At 35.3% G+C, this 23,718-nt stretch overlaps 2 protein-coding genes across 4 annotated transcripts; one reads left to right on the plus strand and one right to left on the minus strand.

The window, feature by feature from the left end:
* The first annotated feature begins 357 nt into the window (after positions 1-357).
* LOC139981179 (small nuclear ribonucleoprotein Sm D3-like) lies at positions 358-3,859 on the plus strand. Its single transcript, XM_071993379.1, has 2 exons — positions 358-1,024; positions 1,436-3,859. Exons 1-2 carry the CDS (start codon positions 718-720, stop codon positions 1,522-1,524), a joined length of 396 nt encoding a protein of 131 aa, XP_071849480.1. The 5' UTR covers positions 358-717; the 3' UTR covers positions 1,525-3,859.
* A 203-nt stretch (positions 3,860-4,062) lies between these two features.
* Positions 4,063-23,703, minus strand: LOC139981175 (SANT and BTB domain regulator of class switch recombination-like). 3 transcript variants are annotated; one of them, XM_071993373.1, is made up of 24 exons: positions 23,556-23,703; positions 21,112-21,288; positions 19,912-20,138; positions 19,570-19,592; positions 18,837-18,886; positions 17,900-17,940; positions 16,710-16,907; positions 16,379-16,437; positions 15,978-16,072; positions 15,036-15,101; positions 14,644-14,709; positions 14,137-14,202; positions 13,952-13,996; positions 13,205-13,328; positions 12,636-12,782; positions 12,092-12,234; positions 11,264-11,378; positions 10,617-10,695; positions 9,068-9,126; positions 8,221-8,261; positions 7,713-7,771; positions 6,438-6,529; positions 6,070-6,158; positions 4,063-5,175 (listed from the first exon to the last, which is right to left on the minus strand). In XM_071993373.1, exons 2-24 carry the CDS (start codon positions 21,225-21,227, stop codon positions 5,139-5,141), a joined length of 2,037 nt encoding a protein of 678 aa, XP_071849474.1. In that variant the 5' UTR covers positions 21,228-21,288; positions 23,556-23,703; the 3' UTR covers positions 4,063-5,138. The 3 variants fall into 3 exon arrangements, with proteins under 3 accessions (XP_071849474.1, XP_071849472.1, XP_071849473.1); XM_071993371.1 differs by having other exon boundaries at positions 7,713-7,777; positions 23,556-23,702; XM_071993372.1 differs by having other exon boundaries at positions 7,713-7,777; positions 21,112-21,302; positions 23,556-23,691.
* Between the last annotated feature and the right edge of the window lie 15 nt (positions 23,704-23,718).

Consider the following 23,718-nt stretch of genomic DNA (forward strand, 5'->3'; position numbering starts at 1 on the left):
ATTGATCCACGCTATTGGAGATAATATTCACTATTTTCCTAGTAATATATATTATATGTTTATAGTTCAAACAAACATAGCATATTGTCTCTGTTTGAAAGCAAAACGTCATATAAAAATTAGATTGTCAGACAGTTTCAATCCTAGTAGGCAGGTCAAGTTGAAACGAAAACAGTGTGGACTTCACATGCATGGGACACGGGGTAGTTTGGCGTTCCATGCCAATGTAAGTATCAGGCAGCAGCAACACAAAGAACCCCAATATGCTACGGTGAATTCTGCGCTGAAAATCTGCCGATTCGAAAATACAAGTCCGCGTGGTAGCAGCAGCAGTGACCATTTTAGCAGGAGTCCTTGGTTAGTTAGCTAGATCTTTTCAGTGCTTCGCGAATTATAAGCATAGTGCAGTGATTCGAAAAATTATGTAAATTTCCCTCAAGATTTTTTTCATCGTATAATTGCTGTAAAAACTTAATCCAGAAATTGGTAAGGTTTCAGTTGCAGTTCCTAGCTGATTCGTAGAGACTTTGTATACAAAGTATACCTACTTGGTGTTATCATATAGCATAATCATTAGTGTCATACCAGTCACCTTCAACACAACGAAAGGAAATCGTTCGTGATGCTCACAATTTATTGAAGGAAAATTCACATCTCTCGAAATCGACTTAATCGTTGTTCTTTTCTGGATAGTTTTCGTAGCAATTGGCAGCCAAAATGTCGATTGGAGTTCCTATCAAAGTTTTGCACGAGGCCGAGGGCCATATCGTAACCCTTGAGACCAGTACCGGCGAAGTTTATCGTGGTAAACTTATTGAAGCTGAAGATAACATGAACTGCCAAATGCAGAGTATTACCGTAACCTACAGAGATGGAAGGGTTGCTCAATTAGAACATGTTTTTATAAGAGGCAGCAAAATAAGATTCTTGATTCTTCCAGATATGCTAAAGAATGCACCCATGTTCAAGAAACAACCCAAAGGAGCAGCAGGACGAGGAAAGTCTGCCATTCTCAGAGCTCAAGGTACGTTGTGGTGGTGTCACTAAGTAGGCCTACGGAGTACGGGTCCAAACTTGTTAACGTGAAGACGTAATGATTATAGGATGGCACTAGCCTATCCTTGTTTAGTGTAGTGGAAAAAGTGTCAGAAGTGACAATCAAGCGACCCGAAGACACCCCCCCCCCCAAAAAAAAAAAAAAAATCTGACCCGTTTACTAAGTACTTGTCCAAAGCATTCTTAAACCCATTGTTGACTCAGCTCTATGTTTGTACAGTATGTTACATAGACTCCCAACGAATGCCACAAAATACAGGCCTGGGTCTACGTAGATACAGTTATGGAGCATACTAGTTAGCTTTATTTACTGCACAATTTTCATCTGTATTATTGTAACCTGTTTTCATAATTTTTTGCTTTCTTTTCATTTTTACAGTGGCGGCATCAAGAGGTAGAGGGAGAGGTGAAAGAGGTGGCTTCCGAGGTGGTGGAAGAGGACTTAACAAATTCCAACAAAGGAGATAGTTTTGAAAATTACTTTTTAACTGTTACTGTTCAGTTGATAGATCATTTTTCACATCAATTTCGGCACTGATTCATAAGTTTGTATAATAAATACTGTATCCATATATCTGGACAGCTTGAACCGTTGTTTTGGAAGGTTTCAAAAGCGAGATATGTAAAGCCGATCTGTATCATACAAATTTGTTTTGTCATAAAACAAAGAGTTTTTCTCGTTTGAGCTATGTTTAACATTCAAATGAAACAGTTGGCAGTTATATTAAGTTTGCTAACCATTTGCTGGTCAATTTTCATGACAGCTCTAGGGAGAAAATTAAATGGTGGCATCTTTGTAGCATGGGTTAATACACATGTAGGCTACACAGACAAGCAAAGTAAGTCGTGATTGAAATATCAATTGAAGGACTTAGAATATAAGGTTAGGTGATTGCAATTTTTTTCCTATGCTGGTAATTCTGTTTTGATACTTTAAGATTGTTTTGGTTCTTCGTTACACTTACTCTTATCTTAAGTTCAATGCTAAGGGGTTTGAAGGTAGACACTTTATTGATCAGGACTAACTATAAGAGACAGGTGTTTGTATATATATTGTGATGCACAATGCATTGCAAGCCATTAACCTGATAAGCTAGTTTGAATAGAAATGTTTCTCTTGTGACAGGGGGGAAGGAGGGGGGGGGGGTTAGTCGTGATGAGAGGGGGAAGGAGGGGTAGTTATGATTGGGGTATGTATTAGGTCCACTTATCATTCAAAGGCCAAGTTGTTTTCAGCATGGATGCATTACAGCTTCTTGATGTCATCCCTTGAAGTACCTGTTTGTGAGCACTTAAACATTCCACTTGAAGTACATTAGATGTGACTGTAAAGATATTTTATGAATGTCATGTTCTGAATGGAGATAACTGACAAAATATACTATACTTACATATAGAATCCATATGTTAGTTACATGAAGGAGCAGTTTGGATAAATTTATAGCAAATAAACAATTCCTGCCAAATGAACAATCAATAATGCTTTGTTTTCACAACCAGAACACTGGTTTCTTTGATCTTTGTCACTCATATGTAGTCTGGCACTAAGTGTGTTTTTGTTTTTACGTCAAGATTCTTACATTTAGGCCTCTCAATGACTAGACAAGATTCATGTCAAAATATGTAGTACTGACAAAATTAATGAAATGTCTCATTTGCTTTTTTCCATTGACTAAAACTTAAATGAAAAAGAAAGTGTTGGAGTGATCAATTGCAATTTTAAATATTTTGCGCAGTTCTCAGAAGGTCAGGTAAAATAAACCAACCAAACACGAGAAGCTGCTTTAAGTTAGACCATTTGAAGACTCATCTATGCAGAGGTACAGTACCTGTGCTGTTTCAGTACATAACATCCATCCTGTTTGGGACAGTTCTTTACTGCAAGTATCACCCAATATGGTACTCTGTTTGGGACAGTTCTTTACTGCAAGTATCACCCAATATGGTACTCTGTTTTGGACAGTTCTCTATTGCAAGTACCACCCAATATGGTACTCTGTTTTGGACAGTTCTCTATTGCAAGTACCACCCAATATGGTACTCTGTTTTGGACAGTTCTCCATTGCAAGTACCACTCAATATGGTACTCTTCATAGCAATCCTTCAGACAATATAAACACTTTCAGGGAATAATTTAGTGTTTAAAGTTTGTGTGTAGCATGTTGTTTTGAAGGCTCTTACTATGGTTCTTGTGCACAAAAGTCCTTTGAAGTCTTTGAACTTGTATAACAATTATGCCCAGTTTGCAAAGCATATTGCTATGCGATACAGGATATTTTGTTGCCTGAACTTTTGTACTGTCCGTTATGTTAACAGCAACATGGTATTCACACTGTTAGCCCTGGTGCTTCCAAGTGTGACATGAAAGTACAAATATCTATTGGTGGTGAATACACAAGTATTATATCCATCTACACGAGCAGTGTTTGGTTATTGCGAGAGGAATCAGAAAATCATCCCGAAGTTGCCAGCGTAAATATGGTGTCTGAATCTATATGTCACTATTGTATCTTTCCCTCACAAATTTCCCAATATAACTAGTGGGTGAAATTTTTTTTTACAAACAACTGATAATTTTATGGATTTGATTTGAAAAATAATGTAACATGGTACTTTGTTACAGACATTCTGTTAACTGTGACAAACAAAAAAAGGTCAAGACGGGCAGGAAGCCTGATAAATTAGATCTGTAAATTAGAGACACTCAAGTAGTCTGTAGTTTACTTAGTATGTTTGTGTCAATAGCTTTACATTATGTGAAAAATTGACAATACATTTTGATCATTCTCTTGTTTTATAAAGACATGCTTTTGTTTCTTGTTTATCTGTTGTTCATATCATTGTCTTCTATCATCACAATATAAGATTGGGAACTCGATGACAACAAATTCGGAGATGGTGATCAAACAGCAGATACTTTCTTCTCATCACACTGCTGGTGATGTACTCCTGGGTGTGATATACTCTTGGGAGTGCAACAGTGCCAAGACAAGTGAAAGTAAAATCTCCAATTCATTTCATTTATTTGTTTCTTCACAATATAAGTACAGAGAAGTTAACTAAGTGACAAGTGAAGATTGTGAAAGGAAGCACTCCAAAAATCCCAGAGGGCTTGTCTAGTAGAGCGCTCCCATAAGTAAATAGAGAGATCATACAAGAAAACAGTTACACTTATATCCACCCACACCAACCAAATACGTATAACCCACCCCACCACCCACATATGCATACATACACAATTGAATACAAATACACACATATATATATATAAGTACATACATACACACCTATATATACACCTGTGTTAATATAAACAATTAGTATCTTTTTACTCGCAATCCTTTAAGTTTTAAATTGACACTACTCCTTCAAATAAAACAAAGTCGGATATATTAAACAGGGTGTAAATTTTACTATGTGTATTATTTGGCAAAGTCTTTCTGGGAAGGAGCTATATAAAATAATGAATAGAAATCAAGGTGCTATCAAATTCTAGCAATGTCAACTCATTACAATTTCAGTAAATGTCACCTTTGGTAAATATGCACAAACAAAACTTCAAATTGTGTACAAAACTTAGCTTGTAAATTCCCTCTGGCAGCATTCTCTAGTGATGCACTATTGTCAGTGTAAAGACTAAAATTTAAAATAGGTTTCTATGACAACATTGCAGGCGTTCATGAAGTCTTCATGAAGTCCATATAATATCAATGCCAAGATACATCTATGTTCTTGCCAAAACTTTTGTTTTTATTATTTGGACCAAAAGCAAAATGAAATTCATGGTATAAATATACTTCATTATAATCTGAATGAAAAAAATTCTTTACAGCAAATGGAAATTAAACTTTTCTAGGCTAAAACACACTCGAAATGTTATCAATTATTCAGAACTTTCACACAAACTATTCCAAATACTTTGAGGGGTGGAAAGTAATTTGATTATGCTGTTGAGAAGTCATCTTGGCATCCATAAATGAGGAATCTAATGTTTGATGGAATTTTCTTGGGAATGTGCTGATCTGGAGCAAAAACCGCGACAAGTACCATTTGGAAATACTTGAACCGTTTCAATTGACCAATCATGTTGCTCGGACCTGGCCAAGTCTCAATTTGGGTCTGGAAGAGAAAGAAGCAATAAAATAGTCAAATTCACAACAAGTAGACAACCTTTTGCACATTTAATCTTGTCAGTATTATATCTAGCTATTTTCAGAGTGTGCACCTTTATAATAATCAGCAATCATTTTAATGACGCTTAAGCGACCACAAATGTGGGAGAAAAAACCTTCAAGGAGAGGAATGAATTTTACAGTTGACAAACAAGTATTTTTCTTAAACTCTTGTGGTATGTCCAAACTGGTAGAGTAAGGACCTAAGAATGTTCTAAACAGAAAATATTGGTAGCTAAGCTAACATTCCTTAAAGATCACATTTCCGAGCATAATTCAACAAGATGTAAAGGATATTAAAGGGTGTGAAGACTCGCGCAAAAAGAAACGTCTCATGCCGGTAATCTGACCTAGTTTCGAATGAGGTGTAACAGAAGAGTTAGACACCACCATCGATCCCAGAAAATACACACACACACAGCTTGCTACCTTCGGTAATTAGACACTAGTGTATAGTCAGTACATATAGCTGCGGTCAATACCCACAGCACAGTGCTCAAACACTACAGCGATGGACATCTCAGGTCCAGCTAAAGATAACAATTAATGTATCACGATTCATTACTGTCTGCATTTTGTAGCGACATGTACAAAATGTCACTTGCAAGCAACAGAAAGTTAACTTTTTCAGATGGCCGCACACGGTTTGGGGGCGAGTCTTCAATGCATTTAACCAGTCAAGAGAGGTTTATACTTTCAACCAACCATTTCTCTGGAAAAAATGCAGGGATGGGGGTGTGCAACTAACAGTGTAGGAATATTATTCTCTATATAGAGATAAGCCTCTTATTCTCAGCCACCAAAATATTGATTTAAAATCTATTGTCAAATACAAACTTACCTGACCGGAACTGGGATTGGATTAGGTCTGCTAATGTTGAGACTAGACTTGAACTGTACTTCTAAACGGTTGAACAATCCACCAGGATACTGCCCAAAAAATATTAGAAATGAAAGTATTTAACATAGAGAAAGGATTCATGAGGTTAGTTTGTAATCACAGATGTTAGTGCAAGTAGTTGCACAAGAACAAAATTGAAAAATTCAAATGAACTCCAATGTTCTTGTCATCTTAATGTAGTCATCTTCAAATTCATTCTTACATTTCATAATGACTAAAAATTTAATAGCCAAAAAAAATCTTAAACTTATAGCTTTCCCAAACTTCCCCATTCCAGTCCTCTATAAAGTCTTGTTTTCAATAATTACCTCTTTTCTTCTGTTCTTCTCCTGAGTCTCTGAGTACATATCTTGCCTCTGTTTAATGAGATGCTGGGTCAAGTCATCAAGCCTATGCCGATCTGTTAGGGTGAACAATTGAAGGAAATTCTGTTTGAATGTCATTTCCTTTAGTATTCAGCTATGCCATATGCCTTTATTACTTGTGGTCATAGGCACAGGAGGAGGGAGGCTCCAGCCCCCCAACCAAATATTTTTGTGAAAATTTGGGCAATATGCTGAGATTTTTTGGGCACCTACTGAAAGAAAAATAAATTGCAATGTGTTTTTCAATGGCTAAACTTATATTATTTTTATCAATATTATTGTAACGACTTCCCCAAATATGATAAAAAATATGGAATGGTAGCAACACGGCAAATGATTGTATGTAATTGGCATGCGATGTAATAATCGATGCATGCGATGTAATAACCGATGCATGCGTATATTATATGCACAATAAGATGTTGAAAGCGCACGGAGCGCCCCAAAAATTTTGGTTATATTTTTCGGGCAAGTCGTAACAGCCCCCCAAAACCAAATTGGGCTCTACGCCTATGCTTGTGGTACTACACAGGATGAAATAACCCAAAAAAAAACCAACTACATTTCACCCCATCCTCCCTACCGCCTCCCCATCAAAACTAAGGATCATTTTTACACTACTCCATGTTCTTAGAAGCTCTCAAAAGCAGTTAGAAAATTTCTCCTTCACTATCTTCACCTCAGTTGTGTCTAATAAAAATGAGAAAACAAGCTATTGGACTCACTGACAAAGTTTGTATCGAAGGCACTTTTGATCATTGTACGCTAATGAACAGTATCAAGTCATTTGAAGAATGAATAAAAACGGGAAAAAAAGGAAAACTGCAACAGCATCATTAGCATCCTTCAGCTCCTCACTCAAATTTGCATCAAAAACATTTAAATATCATTTTAATTTTTCGACCACCCCATATTTATTGTAGTTCAAAATAAGCAGAGCAGCTAAGCAATTTGAAATGTCTCAACCCTACCATCTTTCCAGCAAACCATTTGCAGAATAATTCAATTAAAAGGGAATGTGAAATAAAAACGACAGAAATGAACCTCAATCTACAAGTACTAGAATTCTGATTGCAAGAGGCAACAAAAATGTAATTGAAATTGAAATTGAAATTTGGAATCTTTTAGAATGAAAACATTTTGTATGGTTACATTTTGAGGCCCACTCTCCCACTACTCCTACCCTGTGACCCTGCCCATTAATTTCCCTCCACCAACCTTGCTCCCTTTGTGTGTCCTGGTTCCACCTCAACGATCTGTGTGCATCCCACTTCTGACTAGAACTGCAAGTAAAATGTATGCAAGAAAGGAGAACTGTCAGAAATGTAAATAGTCATAACTGCAGTCGCCAATTTTACAAAATGAAAAACACTTTTGAGCGTAGAAAGTTAATTTTTGGGTTTTATTCACAACTTTTCTCTTTCCTTCTGCCGTAGACATTTTAGAGGTTGTGACTTGATAAATTCCCCACTATGGAGTCTACTATCATCATAGCTATAATGATGTAATCTTGCCTCCCCCCCCTACCTCCCTTTATCCTCCAAAATGAACTGAAACTGAAACTACCCAATACCATTTAAGATATTTAAGACATTTAAGACATACCAATATCTGACCCCATGATAATCATGATACGTATATATGTAGCCTTTCAGTTAAGGCCGCAGCAAAATCGATTGAACTAAGTCGATTCATTCCAGAAATTAACAACCTCATAAAATCTCACCTCTTAGATCCACTGGTGTGAGATGATGAGGCACTTGAGGACTAAAATAAAAAAATAAAAATAAAAAATAAAATGAAACATCTATATCTATATCTATATATATATATATATATATATATATATATATATATATATATATATATATATATATATATATATATATATATATATATATATATATGGTTATATTTTATGGGATAATATCAAAATTATTCTGTTGAATAAATTTTTCTGCTCTGGAAATTTCTTTTTGGAAGATTTTTGCACTGCCTATTCAGTATGTTGACTGCAATATGAAGACTATGTGTGAGAGGTACATTTAACTGACATAATATGCTCAGGTGACCTTAAAGTAGTCCTCAAACAGTGGAGTGACTGTTGCTGTAGGTTTGGGGAATGTGGTATTAATTATGCAATTTGAAGCACCTGGTTGAGCATAATGGGACTCACAACATGATGACTCCAAAATTGCTGAATAATGCTAAAATGGCTGCATCCCTTCAAAGTGTATAAAAAACTTTGAACACTTTTTCATGACAGTCTTGGAAGTTATTATATTTAAGAAATTTACAGTCTTTATCAGCAAACTTGTGGTCCTCATGTCCTTAACTATGCTACAGTGTAAACAAGGCACTCTTCATTGAATTATGGTACATTTATCAAGAGATACTTCTGTTTTCCCTTTCAGTGGTTAAACACTTCCACACTTGACACCAGGTTCAACATCTAATTTCTCTTCTACTACTGGTGTGTTATTGTATCTTGAATGTTAAGAATATTATTCTCACCTTTTACCAGAATTTCAATGGATTACAAACTTATAAGCTGATTTTTGAGTGATAATTACCTGCTTAGAAGATTTCTTGAGTGTTCTTTTCTTTGAGTGGAAGGATGCCTTGCTTTTAACTAATGTAAGAGAAGAACATAAATTAACAGACAAAGGAGGAAAGAAATAAAATAAAACAAAATGAAATGCAAGGAACATGCAAACGTTGCTCTTTCAGTACAGTTTATTTCTTCAGTGAAATTCTGTTCATTTCTACAACACTTTAAAATGTAAATTAAACAAGGACAAGATCAGAAATGATTATAACCTGCATGCCAATCTTGGTAAACCTTGCAAAAGAAGTGAAAAAATCCAACTAAAAGTAGTTATTGATTGCTACATTCTTGACCGATAGTGTTTGCTGTCGCAGGGCAGGCAAGGATTGAACATTACACCCTAGTTAAATCCTTAAAGAAACATCTTGCATTGATTATTGAATAATTCTTCCATGCAATAACCCCATCACAGTAACTATTTTTAGATTCAATTCCTCAACATTAATTTCAAAATCATCAACAAATATTGCTTTTTATTTTAATCATTCTTTGCTGCAGCTTGCATTTGATCAAGAGGGTGTTAAAAACACCTGACCGGCCAACCAATGTGTCAGATATGATTAATTATTCAATAATTAGCTATTTATGAGTGAATAAAATTATGTCTGTATCTTGATAGTCTGATCAAGAGATGAACAATCGAATGTAAGAGTTTTTGATGATGCTTTCGGAACAAACAAAAATATGCAGATTATTCTGCTTATTATTAAACTAATAATAAGCAGATTAATTATTCAATAATTAGCTATTTATGAGTGAATAAAGTTAAGTTTGTATCTTGATAGTCTGATCAAGAGATGAACAATCGAATGTAAGAGTTTTTGATGATGCTTTCGGAACAAACAAAAATTATGCAAATTATTCTGCTTATTATTAAACTAATAATAAGCAGATAAATTATTCAATAATTAGCTATTTATGAGTGAATAAAGTTAAGTTTGTATCTTGATAGTCTGATCAAGAGATGAACAATCGAATGTAACAGTTTTTGATGATGCTTTCGGAACACAAAAATTATGCAAATCATTCTGCTTATTATTAAACTAATAATAAGCAGATTAATTATTCAATAATTAGCTATTTATGAGTGAATAAAGTTAAGTTTGTATCTTGATAGTCTGATCAAGAGATGAACAATCGAATGTAACAGTTTTTGATGATGCTTTCGGAACAAACAAAAATATGCAGATTATTCTGCTTATTATTAAACTAATAATAAGCAGATTAATTATTCAATAATTAGCTATTTATGAGTGAATAAAGTTAAGTTTGTATCTTGATAGTCTGATCAAGAGATGAACAATCGAATGTAACAGTTTTTGATGATGCTTTCGGAACACAAAAATTATGCAAATTATTCTGCTTACTACTAAACAACAGCTTACAGAAGCACTGCAGGATCTTACGTGATGTTTGGCGATCACACCCCACATCTTTGATTTGCACAATATTTTCATACAGTATTCTATGAATGGAGCACAGATATAAACTTCAACCAGATCAGTAAAACTCACCAGAGCGGGAATGCTCCTCATCTCCAATTTCGTCATCGGAACTCTCCCAGTCGTCCGTCGAGAACTCTTTCATCTCACTCTGTTAAGTTATAATATATGCATTATACAATGAACAGTCTGGGGGCATAGAAACTTTGCTTTTTCTCGTACTTTTAAAAAAATTTTTTTTAACATTATCTGTAAACGTGTCATTACTATAATGACAAAAATTGACATGTTATATAGCAGAACTTCAAGCCCTCAAATTTCACAGCTTGTCCAAGGGAGGAGGGAAGTACAAATTCCTCTTTAATGTAACCTCACTCAGAATAACTATCTTCAGTTACATTGCAATCACCCCCCTACCCCTGTTACTCCTCCCTCCCTCCCACCCACCCACCCCCAACCTAATGTGTCTCCATGCAAGTTCTTGAATCACTAAAGCTATTCTGTGTGAAAATATTATACCTACTTATTTTAAATAACCACATTGTTTTTAGAATGAAAAAGCATTTATAACTACAAAAGATTCAGGATAGTTGTTGAACCTTGAAAGAACTTGCTAAGGAGAGGTAATAGAGGGCTGATGGGTGAGGTGGGGGCATGAGGAGGATGAGGGGTGTAGGACTGTGGGAGGCAGATGTACTAAAGAGAGGAAAGTGAGGTACCTCAACGCCATCATTGGTCTCTCTTTTAGTACCCCTGGAGTTGCTCATGACGAGGTTATCTTCAAACCAACCCATCAAAGAGTTTTCTCCATCGAAAATGTTGACATCTCCAGAACTGCAGAGAAAAACCCCACATGATTTACATTCAGGTGACTCGACATCTGCTCAACATATCCAATGGATCCACGAAGAATACTTTATCTGGAGGTAGAGAATCTGGGCTGCTGCTCTATAATCAATACTTAAAAGTTCAGAGACCCTTTCTATCTTCATTTTGTCTTTTTCCCCTCTCGCTCCCTTACCTTACCCCCCCCCTCCCTTCCCCCTTCCCCTTTCTTCTCCTTCTCTTCTCCTATTCTTCTCTTCTTTCCCTCTACCCTTCTCCTTTTCACTCACTTCACCTCTACATTGCCCTACCCTCCCCCATTAAACTTAGAGTCATACCAAACATGACAAGTTTTCATCATTTCTGTTTGGAAAATTTGAAACTTTCACCAAAGCTGAACAGCCTTCAGTACTACTACATTGATTTACTTTGTAAGTCAAGGAGAAATCTAATTTGCTACACTGAAATCTGACACAAAATATTACACAACAAACTTAAGCTGTAGATTAAAACTAACAAACATATCATACATCAAGTTGCTATTACGTATAAAAATTTGGTTTTTTTAAATATCTGCGATGATGAAAATGCTGTGACCGAGAAATAAAAACTGTAGATTAAACCTTACAAACATATCATACATAAAGTTGCTATTACGTATCAAATTTATTATTTAAATATCTGCAATGATGAAAATGCTATGAACAAGAAATAAAAATTACCGGGTAAAGTCTTGAGCGTTAGCGGCAGTGCATATGATATTCTTCTTTCTTTGAAGTATTTCATAGATGGCACCCTCCTCAGTGGGACCCTCTGATTGGTCCTCTTTATGAGCACTAATCACATGCTCAGTCACCTGACATCCCTGGAAGATAAAAACAAAACATCAACGAAACATTTCCAGGTAAGGGAAGCTTTAAGTTTCAGTGTTCAAAATGATGTGTTTTGTACTAAAATACACTCACATCTTGCTACAATATTCTTTCATGGCATGGGACAGTTGATTGCAAATTTCACGAAAATGCTAAAAAATGATGTGCCTCTTTTGATAGTGAAAAACTAATTTAAACCTTGAAAATTCATTTAAAGGTTGGGAGAGTTGATCTGAAGAGCACTGCTACAATTGCCTAAACGTTTGTGTAGCTGAATGGCATACTTGGCTACAGAGGGTTATAAAACCATCAAAGCCTTATCCATCAGAGGCTGGGCTTGAACTTTGAATATACAAATGACCCTTTTGGCTACAGAGGTTAAGAACCAACTTACAGAATTGTCAGAGAGATAATCAAATCTCACAATTTTCTTGTCGCAGCAGCTGTACGTTCCCACTGGTGATGACTTTAATCCAGGATACATGAAGTTTGCTTTTTCAGGATGGTAGGAGCAGTTCAGGAACTCAGAGCAGGGAAATCTCTAAAATATAAGTTTACGTGAAAATTATTTAACCCAATTTTGCATGTGATGTGCAGTATTTAATACCAAACACAACCGATTTTTGGGGGTGATGGTGTATACCAATAATACAAGCAAGTAGTGTAAAAAGATGGGAAGAGATAGTGTGGGGTGGAGAGGGTGGTAGGTATCCCTAGGGGTTAAGGGATGGTGGAAAGATATAAAGGTTAATATTAAACAGCAAACACTTTGCAGATAACTGGATTTAAATTGGCTGTGGTGACAGAACTTCTCTTGAGAGTATCTTTTACAATATTTGAGTAAATTTGGTAAAATCTAGAGTTGCAGGTAACATGACATTTAACATGGTTATGTTGTGGGTAGCCTACTCTTAAGGCCTAACAGGCTTAGTTATCATACCATGTATTAGACTTAGTACTGACCTGTTTGCACTGTGCACAATCCAGAAGGTTGACTGATCCCCACAGCCTCCAATATACGTTCCCCCAAGACTTTAGTTCCTTCTTCAATCTTAGAAGATGGTCATTTACATCCCACCCTGTTTCTCTGACATGGGATAAGACAAGAACATTTAATATGGATCGAGATTAAGAATTGGTAAAGGTTAACTTTGGAATCTGTTTGAACTGCATCATGCAATAATGTTTTTGACTTCTGTAGGCTTGGCACTATAGTCAACAGAGAAAAAAATCATCTATAGGGATGGAAATGGTACTAAAGACAAAGAAATAACGAAGAAATTAAGAATTGGAAATAATTTTTGCATGTCTCCGGCTTTGAAGTCATAAATGGGATATTTTTCCATAACTTAAATTATTAGCAATGTTACAAAGGAAATGTTTATATTCAACAATACATGGCCAGTTAAACATACTGACATATAATTGTCAATAATATCAGTGGAGAAAGATATGCAAATAACATTACAGCAAACAACATTTTGTGATAATGTTAAAGCAACAACCTGTTAAGTGTATGCCAAGTGAAATAATGTCATGAAAAAGTTTGCATGTACGTTATAAAAAACCCCGGAATTTTTCAGTAATGGTGTTGGGTGGGCGAGTTAATGGGTACTGGGAGGTTGTAGGGAATAGTCTGTGCAAATATGACCTTTAACCCTTGGCTTTTGAGGATAGCCCTAGTTTATAATTATTCATATGAAACCTTACCTTCCATGGTAATAAACTTTGCTCCCAGTTTTGCTGATGCTAACCCTGGAAATTGAGAGGGGAAAAAGAAAATAGCAAGCAACTGTTAACATTTTATTTTTACTCACAACAGATCATCACAAACATATTTGAGCATGTTCTAGGCATGAATGGAGATACAAATATGACAGGATGGGAAGGCTTACCTGTTTGCTAAACACTGTACAGTCTTCATTGTATCTTTAGTCAATATAAGCTTGCAATGTTGACACCTGCAGATGAAAGGGAATGAAGGGTAACTTTTATACTTAAAACATCTTTGGACAGAGTTATAGAAAAGTAAGTAACTAACAGAGTACCAAAAAAACAAATGTTGTGGTAAAGTTAAAACCAGATGCATTAGTGCCCCGACTGAACGTGACCAGATTCTCCTTGTCCATCATGAGCTAGTTTTCACCTACCTACCTTCAAGATTATGGCAGAAGCTGCAAGTATTATCAGAAATTTATTACTTAGACTAAGTATATATGATAATTGCAAATTTACACATGAGAAATTCTTGTAGACTATTTACACTGAAAACATAAAAAAATCAGTCATGTAATAGTGCAGCCTGTTAGAGTTTGTAATGAAAATGAGAAATGGAATTATTTATTTGCCATAACAATGTTTGAAAATCGATCAATAAGTAAGTGAAAGATACTAGACGTTACCTGAATAGTGTTGAACCTGTTCCACCGGCGCCCAGTAGACTTTCAATCTTCTTCATGAACAGCTTGCTACAACAGAACATTGAATAAACAAACATTGTAACAAAAATCGGTTAGATCAATCAAAGAATAGGAGCAAATTAGTGTGATTTCTCAATTCACAATGGGCTCTTCGGTCCAACTTTCTAATAATCAGACAGATATTGAAGAATTAGATTCTATGACAGGTTACCCACTTCATCTATACATATTAAAAAAGGGGGGGGGGGAAACACACCACTAGCTCGCCATCCTTAGTTTGCCAGAAATACACAATATCTGGTGGATGTTTTAATATATGTTCAGTAAAACCTTTTAACACTTTTATACACAATACACATACTTTACACACTGACCTTTTGAATTTATCCTTTTTATCTTTAATGTTTTCCACTTCGCAATCAGTAAAAAGGGCAGCAATTCTGAGAAAAGGAAGACATTGTTGTTTAGAAATGATTAATCAACAACTACAAATATGAGAATTTCCCATTGAAACTGTAATTTTTGTAAATACAATACAGCAACTTATTATTTTTATACACCGAGAAGACACAGGCCTGAGAGAAAAACAGAAAACATGTGTACAAACTCTACAGACTTGAGCACCTCTGGTTTTTTTACTATCATGTCTACAAATAATGACTTGGTGAGCAGAAAGCATCAGAAATTTATCCATAACCACAGCCAGTATTTAAAGTTAGCACAGTACAGGAAAGTGGGAAACTGTTACCACTAACGTTAGCACTCTACACTATATAAAATACTACACAACTACATGGTGTGATGAGAATGTTACATAATATTACATAATGTGTAAACTGCATGTGAATACACATGACAAATAGTGTAACTATGCTGAAACAATGTAAGTAGGAGACTTTGAATAAAGGTTTCATGCACCAATAGCAAAGGGTGTACAAGACATATGCCTTTTCACAAATCATGCCACGAAAGTGTCCATTAGCTATAGGTTGCATCCAAACACCCGCCATTTGTACTGAACGGCAGGTTTTTCCAGTTGGTTAGCTGAGTGATCAGTCCCATCTTTTCGCACCTTAGTTTAGCTGCCTATTCGTCTATTATGCAACTATCACACAGCTAGTAGCCAAATCACTATCAGATCAAGGCAGACATGGCAAGGTGTGAACAAATCAACTCTTCCAAACTCACCAGTCTGTTTGTAGGAGAGATAAAGTTTCAGTAAGTTGAGGTCAAGAGAGGTGAAAAATGCAACCTATGGTTAATGGACTCATTCTCGTCATGTAACTGTTAGCTCAGGGACATGTTTGACAACCTACCTTGTGCATAGTCTATCATTGATGCAATTCATGTTACATGGAGTAGCTATTATATGTGACATGTGCTCATGGCAAAACTGGATGCAGTCCTCTACCTGTGAAAGTGACAAGATTGGTAGGGTAATCACTGCATTTTAAAAGGGAGCAAGTTGCTCATGTCATTTTCAATACCATGAATGCTACTTTAAAAGCATATCAAGCAATATCTATAAGCTCCAGATAGGAAAATCAGCCACGGAAATACATCCTCCAATATTCAGGGAATAATTCATCATGTATCCAATAACAAAAATTCAAAGTGTAATGATCAAGTAGGTAAATACAAAAAAACATATTACAGCAGTCAATACCCACAAGAATTTGAAGAATGCTTAAATTCTACCCTATTTTTGATAACGTACCAATCCATCCATTTTCAAAAAGTCAGATGAAATCAATATGGATACAACATTGCCAGCTTCTGTAAAGAGAAAAGAAAAGAAATTATTTTTGCAAAGTTGGTTGTGTAACTTGAACTTCAAAAATATCTTTAAGGTTATAATCAGCATGTACATATTCTGAAAAAAAGTCTCAAAATTTAAAACAGCTGCCCATCAAAGAGTTGAGGGACAACCAGCAAAAATCCTTTAAAGATTTTCCCCTGAGTTTGTATTAGTCCAAATAAGAAAAGAGGGCTTCTCAAAGCTTCAAAGATATTACCATTAAACTAGGGAAGGTAGAAATTTCTTTTACCTAGGGATGGCACGGTGTTATTCTTGAATTCTGGTAGATCTCTCTTGACGTAACTCATCAACCAATCAAAAATCTGTACATCGCAGTGGACAGAGATATCCACGTCTTCCCAATGCTGAGCGTCGTTAGACAAGTACTCGGCAAAATATTTCATTTCCACCACCAGCAGATCCCTTGGACATTTAAAGTCCTTTTTCACTGTAAAGGAGAAGAAAAAACAAAACATTTGATTTGATTTGATTTATTTGCTTTCTCACGTGAATATATACATTGTGAAAGGAAGTCTTCTAAAAAACCTATATTGGCTAAACAAAGTAGAAGACTCCCTGAAAAACGAAAAGAATAAGAAAAGGAAATGAAAATATTACAGTTCACAAAAAAATCAATAGTAGTATGATATTTGAATTAATAAGATGCAATGATTTCTTTCATGAAATATTTTCTAAATGATCTTTTTGATACTTTATATTTGTTCATTTCTGTTATAGAATTCCAAGTTCTTATGGCACGATTTCTTAAGCTTAACATTCCTATTGAAGTATTCGTTGTGTGCATTATCGGCGTATCTTGTATTACTAATAAGGTAATTCTGAAAAGCATTAGGCAGTAGTCGATTCCACGCCTTATAAGTGAAGGTGGCAATATTTACACGAATTATGTCATTGACTTTTAATAAATCAAGATTCTTAAATATAGGGCTGGTGTGATCACGAGGTGCAGCACGTGATATATGTCGGATTGCCTTCTTTTGGCAGAAGCACTTTTGGCAGAAACATTAAATCAGAAGATAGGAGAGGACTGTTTGCAACATTAACATATTACAGGCAATGTGGATATGACAATAAATATGTAGTACAGAGTAAAAGTTCATTTAAAGAGATATTCCAGTGGAAAGATAAAAGAAACAATTACCTCAAAGGGAAAAATATTCCACACTTTCAGTTTAGCAATATATGTGTTTCAATATCTTGTTGCTAACTGGAGATGTAACTGATTGAGTTTGACCTATTTTCACTTCCTAACTTCAGAAAGTGGAACACAATTGGTGGTCTGTGACGCCATTATGATAGGGTGTTCATGCATTCACAAAATATTACCAAATTTTGAAAAGCTCATATCTTGGCCGTACATAACGATAATGAGAAGATGGTTTTGACCAATAGATGCAGTGGATTTGGAGATCAACTTACCATTTTTAGCTTCATCGCAGACGTGTATGACCATATTTGGGCTGGAACGAAAAATTTAAATTTTCAGTTCAATAGAGGACACTACTTAAAAATTATTGGAAATTGTAAAATATTTTGCAATTTTTCTTTGTTAACTACTATTATCCAACACATATTTCCATGAAAAGTCAATTGGAATGGAATGAAATAAAAATACGAAAAACTTATTTTCTAAGCTATTTCCCATTAAAGTTACCCATGCATTCAGTACATATGTTAGTAGCACACCTTCATACAGTAAGGTTTAATACTTTTGCAATTCATCAATATAGAACAAAACACAAACATTTTAACCTCCTTCATCTGCAAGTTTCTGACTAGAAAGGTAGCCATTCTGGAGTTTGAAATGGGTTTCATAGATTCCGTTAAATAACCTTTATCGGAAAAGCATCCTCATCTTAAAAGAGCATCGCAAATAACTTATCAACCAAAACTGAAAGGTGCAACATTTTTCATCTCGAAGAGAAAACTATGTACACGGAAGGTTTAGCACAAACTAAAGGGGATAGTCCTTATAATTTCCAACTTGCACGACAATTTACACACATCTGTAATCAATTAACTTATTTCACGGTCCTTCATTTCGAATTTGAAAATCTTATTTTAGGGACAATTCTGAATATCAAAAATAAAACATGACTAAAATGTTACAAAATAAAATAAAACTGTTAGCAAACTGCTTATCTACTAGAGAGCCCGTGTAGGAGAATGTGTAAAAGTAAGTTGGCCTGACGTTTCGATCCTAGCAGGATCTACTTCAAAGGCTAAATTAACTCTGCTAGGATCGAAACGTCAGGCCAACTTACTTTTACACATATTTACAAAATAAGCGGTTTGTTTACAGCAATTATACCCTTTGAATCATATTGTAGTAAGATGGTTCTTTGCTTTCACATACCTTTTCCCAAACTGATGAGCGCTTTTTGCACTAGTAGTTGCTTTCTTATCCTGCGTGTAAAGAGACAAACACAAACCTTATCGCAGTAGATCCCAATTTCTACAAGAAGAGTCTATGACTATTTAGCATGAATATATATGACAGCCCATGGACAAAATGATAAATAAATAAAATGCAGGTGATGTTTCCATATCCTTTTGGAATTTCAATATACTCAACTACGGTATTCGATATGATAAACGTTTACAAACAAATCATGACCCAAAAGCTATTGTGAATCAATTCTTTTATAAATTCTTACAAGTCTGCTTGCGAAAATTGTTCACTTAATTAAAAACAACTGAGAACACAAGGAAATCATCCAGCACGAATCTGAGATGTACCCAAACTTCTTGGGGCCATGAAAATTCTTATGAATTTCTATTTTATAGTTTTCTGTTGCTTCTGAAAATCAACCTGACAAGATGATATGTATGGTGAACTAGGCAGTCCAGCCACTCTGATTAATGCGACTTTAAGCCTGCAACAGGTTAAGGATATTTTCTTAAAATCAAACTGGTACAGAAATGTAATGTTTGCTCAGCAAGTTAGTTAGTTTTGTGTCTTATGTCCTCTTTTGGATCAAACTGGAAATTGTAAACTAACTGGTAATAATATGAGATGAAGAAAGAAGCATGTTTCAAAGATGACAGAGTAAATTTCTTTTGGCACAAAAATGGAGAGAAAAACTCACTTGCACCGGATTGACACTGTCCTCTGTTTCAATAAAGAAATGACAAGTTGTTATCAAATGATGGAATTTTCATTACGACACAAGTATGTTAAAATGTGCATATTTATATCAAAGTAAAACAATTAAATTTGGCCAGTTTTGCATCTGAATGTAAACAAAACTCGATACGCTAACTGACAATATATGGTTTTGAGTTTCAATTTTTTGGTTGAGATGTACAACATGATGATTTCCAGTTATATTAAAGTGAAAATGATATCCCTAATTTTGGATGATCTTTACTGAAAATTGTTTCCTCAATAACTGCCGTTTAGTAAACTATCTGAGGTATTTCATACAGACCTGATGACACAGAAGATTCAGCTATTTCCTTAGAAATACTCTGGTCACCACTCTCTGCTGACCCTGGTTGAAGTTGGTTAGACCCACTACCTGAGGTGGTTGTTAGGGCTGACCTTCCTTCTGCTGAAAGTGACGAAGGGTTCCCTTTGGTTGGGAAACTCTTTGTGTTATGTTTCAAGTCTTCAAACCTTCTCATACATTCTTGGGGAGTAGATCCAGGGATGAGTCTAAAACAAGACAGAGGAAACACACAAGGTGCTCAGTTATGGACTAGAAATATGCTAGAATGTTTAGGTTATGGCCACTCACGTTCAAACTTCAGCAAATGTTTTAACAACACCCCGAGGGTATTTTGCCTTTCTAAGAAATGTATTTCAATAGTCTTCAAATAAAAGAAATCTTTATAGCTGAGGATATTCTGGAGGAGTACATGTTCCAAGAATGTAATTTTGAAACCTTAGCACATTTTCTTTAGCAATACTCAACTTTGAAGCCAATACTAATATTTACAAAAATTTACTGTACATATGATAAAATAAATGCTGCTGAAAGTTTACCACAAAGGAAAGGAGCATTTCTCCTCTATTTTCATTTTTTGTCACAAACCACTTACTTTTAATGGAACACACAGCTTTGTATTTAAGACCTTCTGTGCATATGTATGTAAGAACTGTACTTAAGTGTATACTACGTATTTTGAGATACTGGGAATTCCGCTGCAATTTTGTTCAATGAAAAATGCATTATTATTTATTATACATTTTTTTTCTTTTTTCCATACAGGGTTAAAAGACTCAGTTAGCTAACAAGCTAATCTAACCCGAGGCCCTGGTTACATAAATAAACTTTTCTAACCTTTTCTAATTTCACCACACAGGTTAATAAAAGGACATCTTAAAATTAAGAAAACTAGTCTATGAATATGAATTTTGAAATATATGCATTTATGCAAGAATTAACTTTCACCAATGTGTACTATGCTGAGATATATAGGATTCTACTGAACTATTTTGCTAAATGAAAAAAAATCTGCAAATCCTACCCTAATTTGATCGCCTGTCAGTAATTTCAATTTGAGATGCTCAACCATAGAGGTAGCCTATGTTTGACATTGAAGTGTTTCACATGGTTTGACATCTACACACTATACCTTGATGTTAAAATATGCAATTACAAATAGAAAAATCTCTTCTACAATACCTGGAAATTGCATTCCAATTCTTTGGCTCCATTTCATTAAATCCAGAAGTATTCATGAATGTTCGAAGTATCAAGTCAATTGCCACCAGCCTTGATGGATTTTCTCTCCTCTTCATTGTACTGTTTACTCAATGAGCTAAATAGTTACGGTAAAACTAAATAATGCATTGATGCACCCTGTGGGAAACAAACTGAAGTAGAAATTACATTATTTAGAACTTTGTGGCAATTAACCTAGCAGCCAGGTGAAGAGGGATTTATCAATCCATATTTAACTGGTAGTTTAATACTTACCCAATCGAAGTACATATTGGAAAAATTGCTTTGAAGCGTATTGTTCAAAATTCCAGTTTTTCCACTTTTGATAACGCAGTGCAACAAAGATTCAACAGTCTAATGACGAATCCCACCTAATAATAGCAAAATAATCATTACAAGTAAACACCTTGTTTTTCCTTATTCACCCAGGAGCCGGATGAATAGTGATGGGATGATCCATTATTCCATTTGTTGACAAGCAAGATGGAACAAACTACTTTGAAAGAACTAAAAGAGCATTGTGGGAAGGTGTGACCTTACTTGGTATAACCACATTTAATTCAAATTAAGGGATACAAATGTATAGTAAAGGCTTCGTAATTGACGCACCCCCGTAATTGACGCACCTTCAATTATTACTAGCAACGATACAGAAGCCCACCTAAACTTTTTGCAGTCAAGCAGAATTACATATTTCATGAGTTTGAATCCATTTCAGCTATTTGCTGACCAAATTGTGGTATTTTTTAAGCTTTTAACACCCTCCCCCCAGTTTTACACATTTTTTGGACATTTGGAAATCTTACTCCATAAAAATAACCAAAATTACTTCAAAATGATACCACTACTCTCTGGGACCTGACCTGTCTAAGCTTAGAGGTTCAGAGCATAGCAAACGGCATCCAAAGTCAATGGATGTATACTTAGGCCTACAATACAGTTAGCTTATCGACGCATGTGTCAATTTAGGGGTATGAAAGAACTTGACACAGCAGACATTTTGTGGTCAAACTCTTCTCAATTGTACGTTGCGTAAGCACAGAACAATAAATATTTTGAGATCATTATATTTCTAAGGAACTACACATATGAAAAGTGCATGCAGTTGAGTGATTTTGATTTTATGTTGACCGACATCGTCAATCCAATCCTTAAGTGCGTCAATTATGAGCCCACCATGCTACAGTATGACATAGCCTAGTACAAAGATTCAAAAACTATGGGTCACAACCCACTGTTTGGGTCCCAAAGCTTTTTAGTGGGTCGGTGTTCCTTGTGCACTGATCTCAAAATTGCAGTGTGGTGTCTCCAAGCCAAAATCGATCAACTTTTGGCAAAGAAGCAGAAATATCCGTTCCAATTGTTTACCATTACATTAGCAACCATATATCCTGTGGCCCTGTAAATATTGTAATGATAAATTGAAGAGAAGGGGGAGGGGGTGATCGATAGGTCTAGGCCAAATGCCCAAACTTTTGGCAGGGTTGTGGCCTAATAATGTTGTACTTGTGTACAACTGAACTAATTAAAAAGACCTGTCGTCGACTCCTACTACTACTAGCTTTACTTGCAGGCATTCACAATGCAGAATTGAATATCTGGGGCCCAGGTCTTGAGGTTTGATTTGATTTGATTTGATTTATTTGATTTTCCACTGGATATATACATGTGGAGGGAAGTCCTCTAAAAAGCCAATTCAGGCTTAACAAGGTAAGGGACTCCCAAGAAAGAAAGAAAGGGAAAACAAAAAACAAAAAAAAGCATATATACATAAATGAAAATATAACTAGTGTCTTAATAAAGAATAATTAATAACATACAATATAAACGATGTATCAATACTGAGAAATTACTTCTTTTTTTAGTGCTTTTCTAAATGTTTCTTTAGATGGTTTAGATTTTATAGTAGCAGTTAGATCATTCCATGTCCTCATAGCACGATTCTTTAAACTTAACGTACCAAATGTTGTATTACGTAAGTTGTGGTGTGCTTGACCGGCACTTCTAGTGCGGTGACTATGTATGGCGCTGTTAATAGTAAATAAGTCATGAAAGGCTGCAGGAAGTAAGCCATTCCAAGCCTTGTAAAAGAATGTGGCTACATTCTTTCAGGTTGAATTCAGATTGAATTCTAATGTGGTGTGGTTTGCATAATTAATTCTTCTTAAAGTAGACCAATATAAACGGATAAGCCCCATAACTGTGCGTTCCTGTGCCCATTAAACCAGAACTAGCCTAGGCCTAAATTCGACTTCTTGTATCCTGATGTTGTTAATTAACAACATCCTAATATCGCGGAACTGGCAGACACACCAGACGATATTAAAAGTGAAGCCTAGGTTAGCGTGCATAGTTACAAAGACCTAACACTATAAATTGTATAACAAGAAATAATTATGACTTACAATGTAGTTGACATAAATCACGCAGGCATTATCTTCTGTAGTATAAACGCGAGTGTGTTGCTGGAGGTATTAATAAGTTCGTTTGAAACAGTTTTCATTTTATATCATATAAAATAATTTCGATCCTGTGCTGAACTATAACACCTATGGGTGGCCATTAGCG

This window comes from Apostichopus japonicus, chromosome 15 (genome assembly GCF_037975245.1).
Source record: "Apostichopus japonicus isolate 1M-3 chromosome 15, ASM3797524v1, whole genome shotgun sequence".
In the NCBI taxonomy this organism is placed as follows: Eukaryota; Metazoa; Echinodermata; class Holothuroidea; order Aspidochirotida; family Stichopodidae; genus Apostichopus; species Apostichopus japonicus.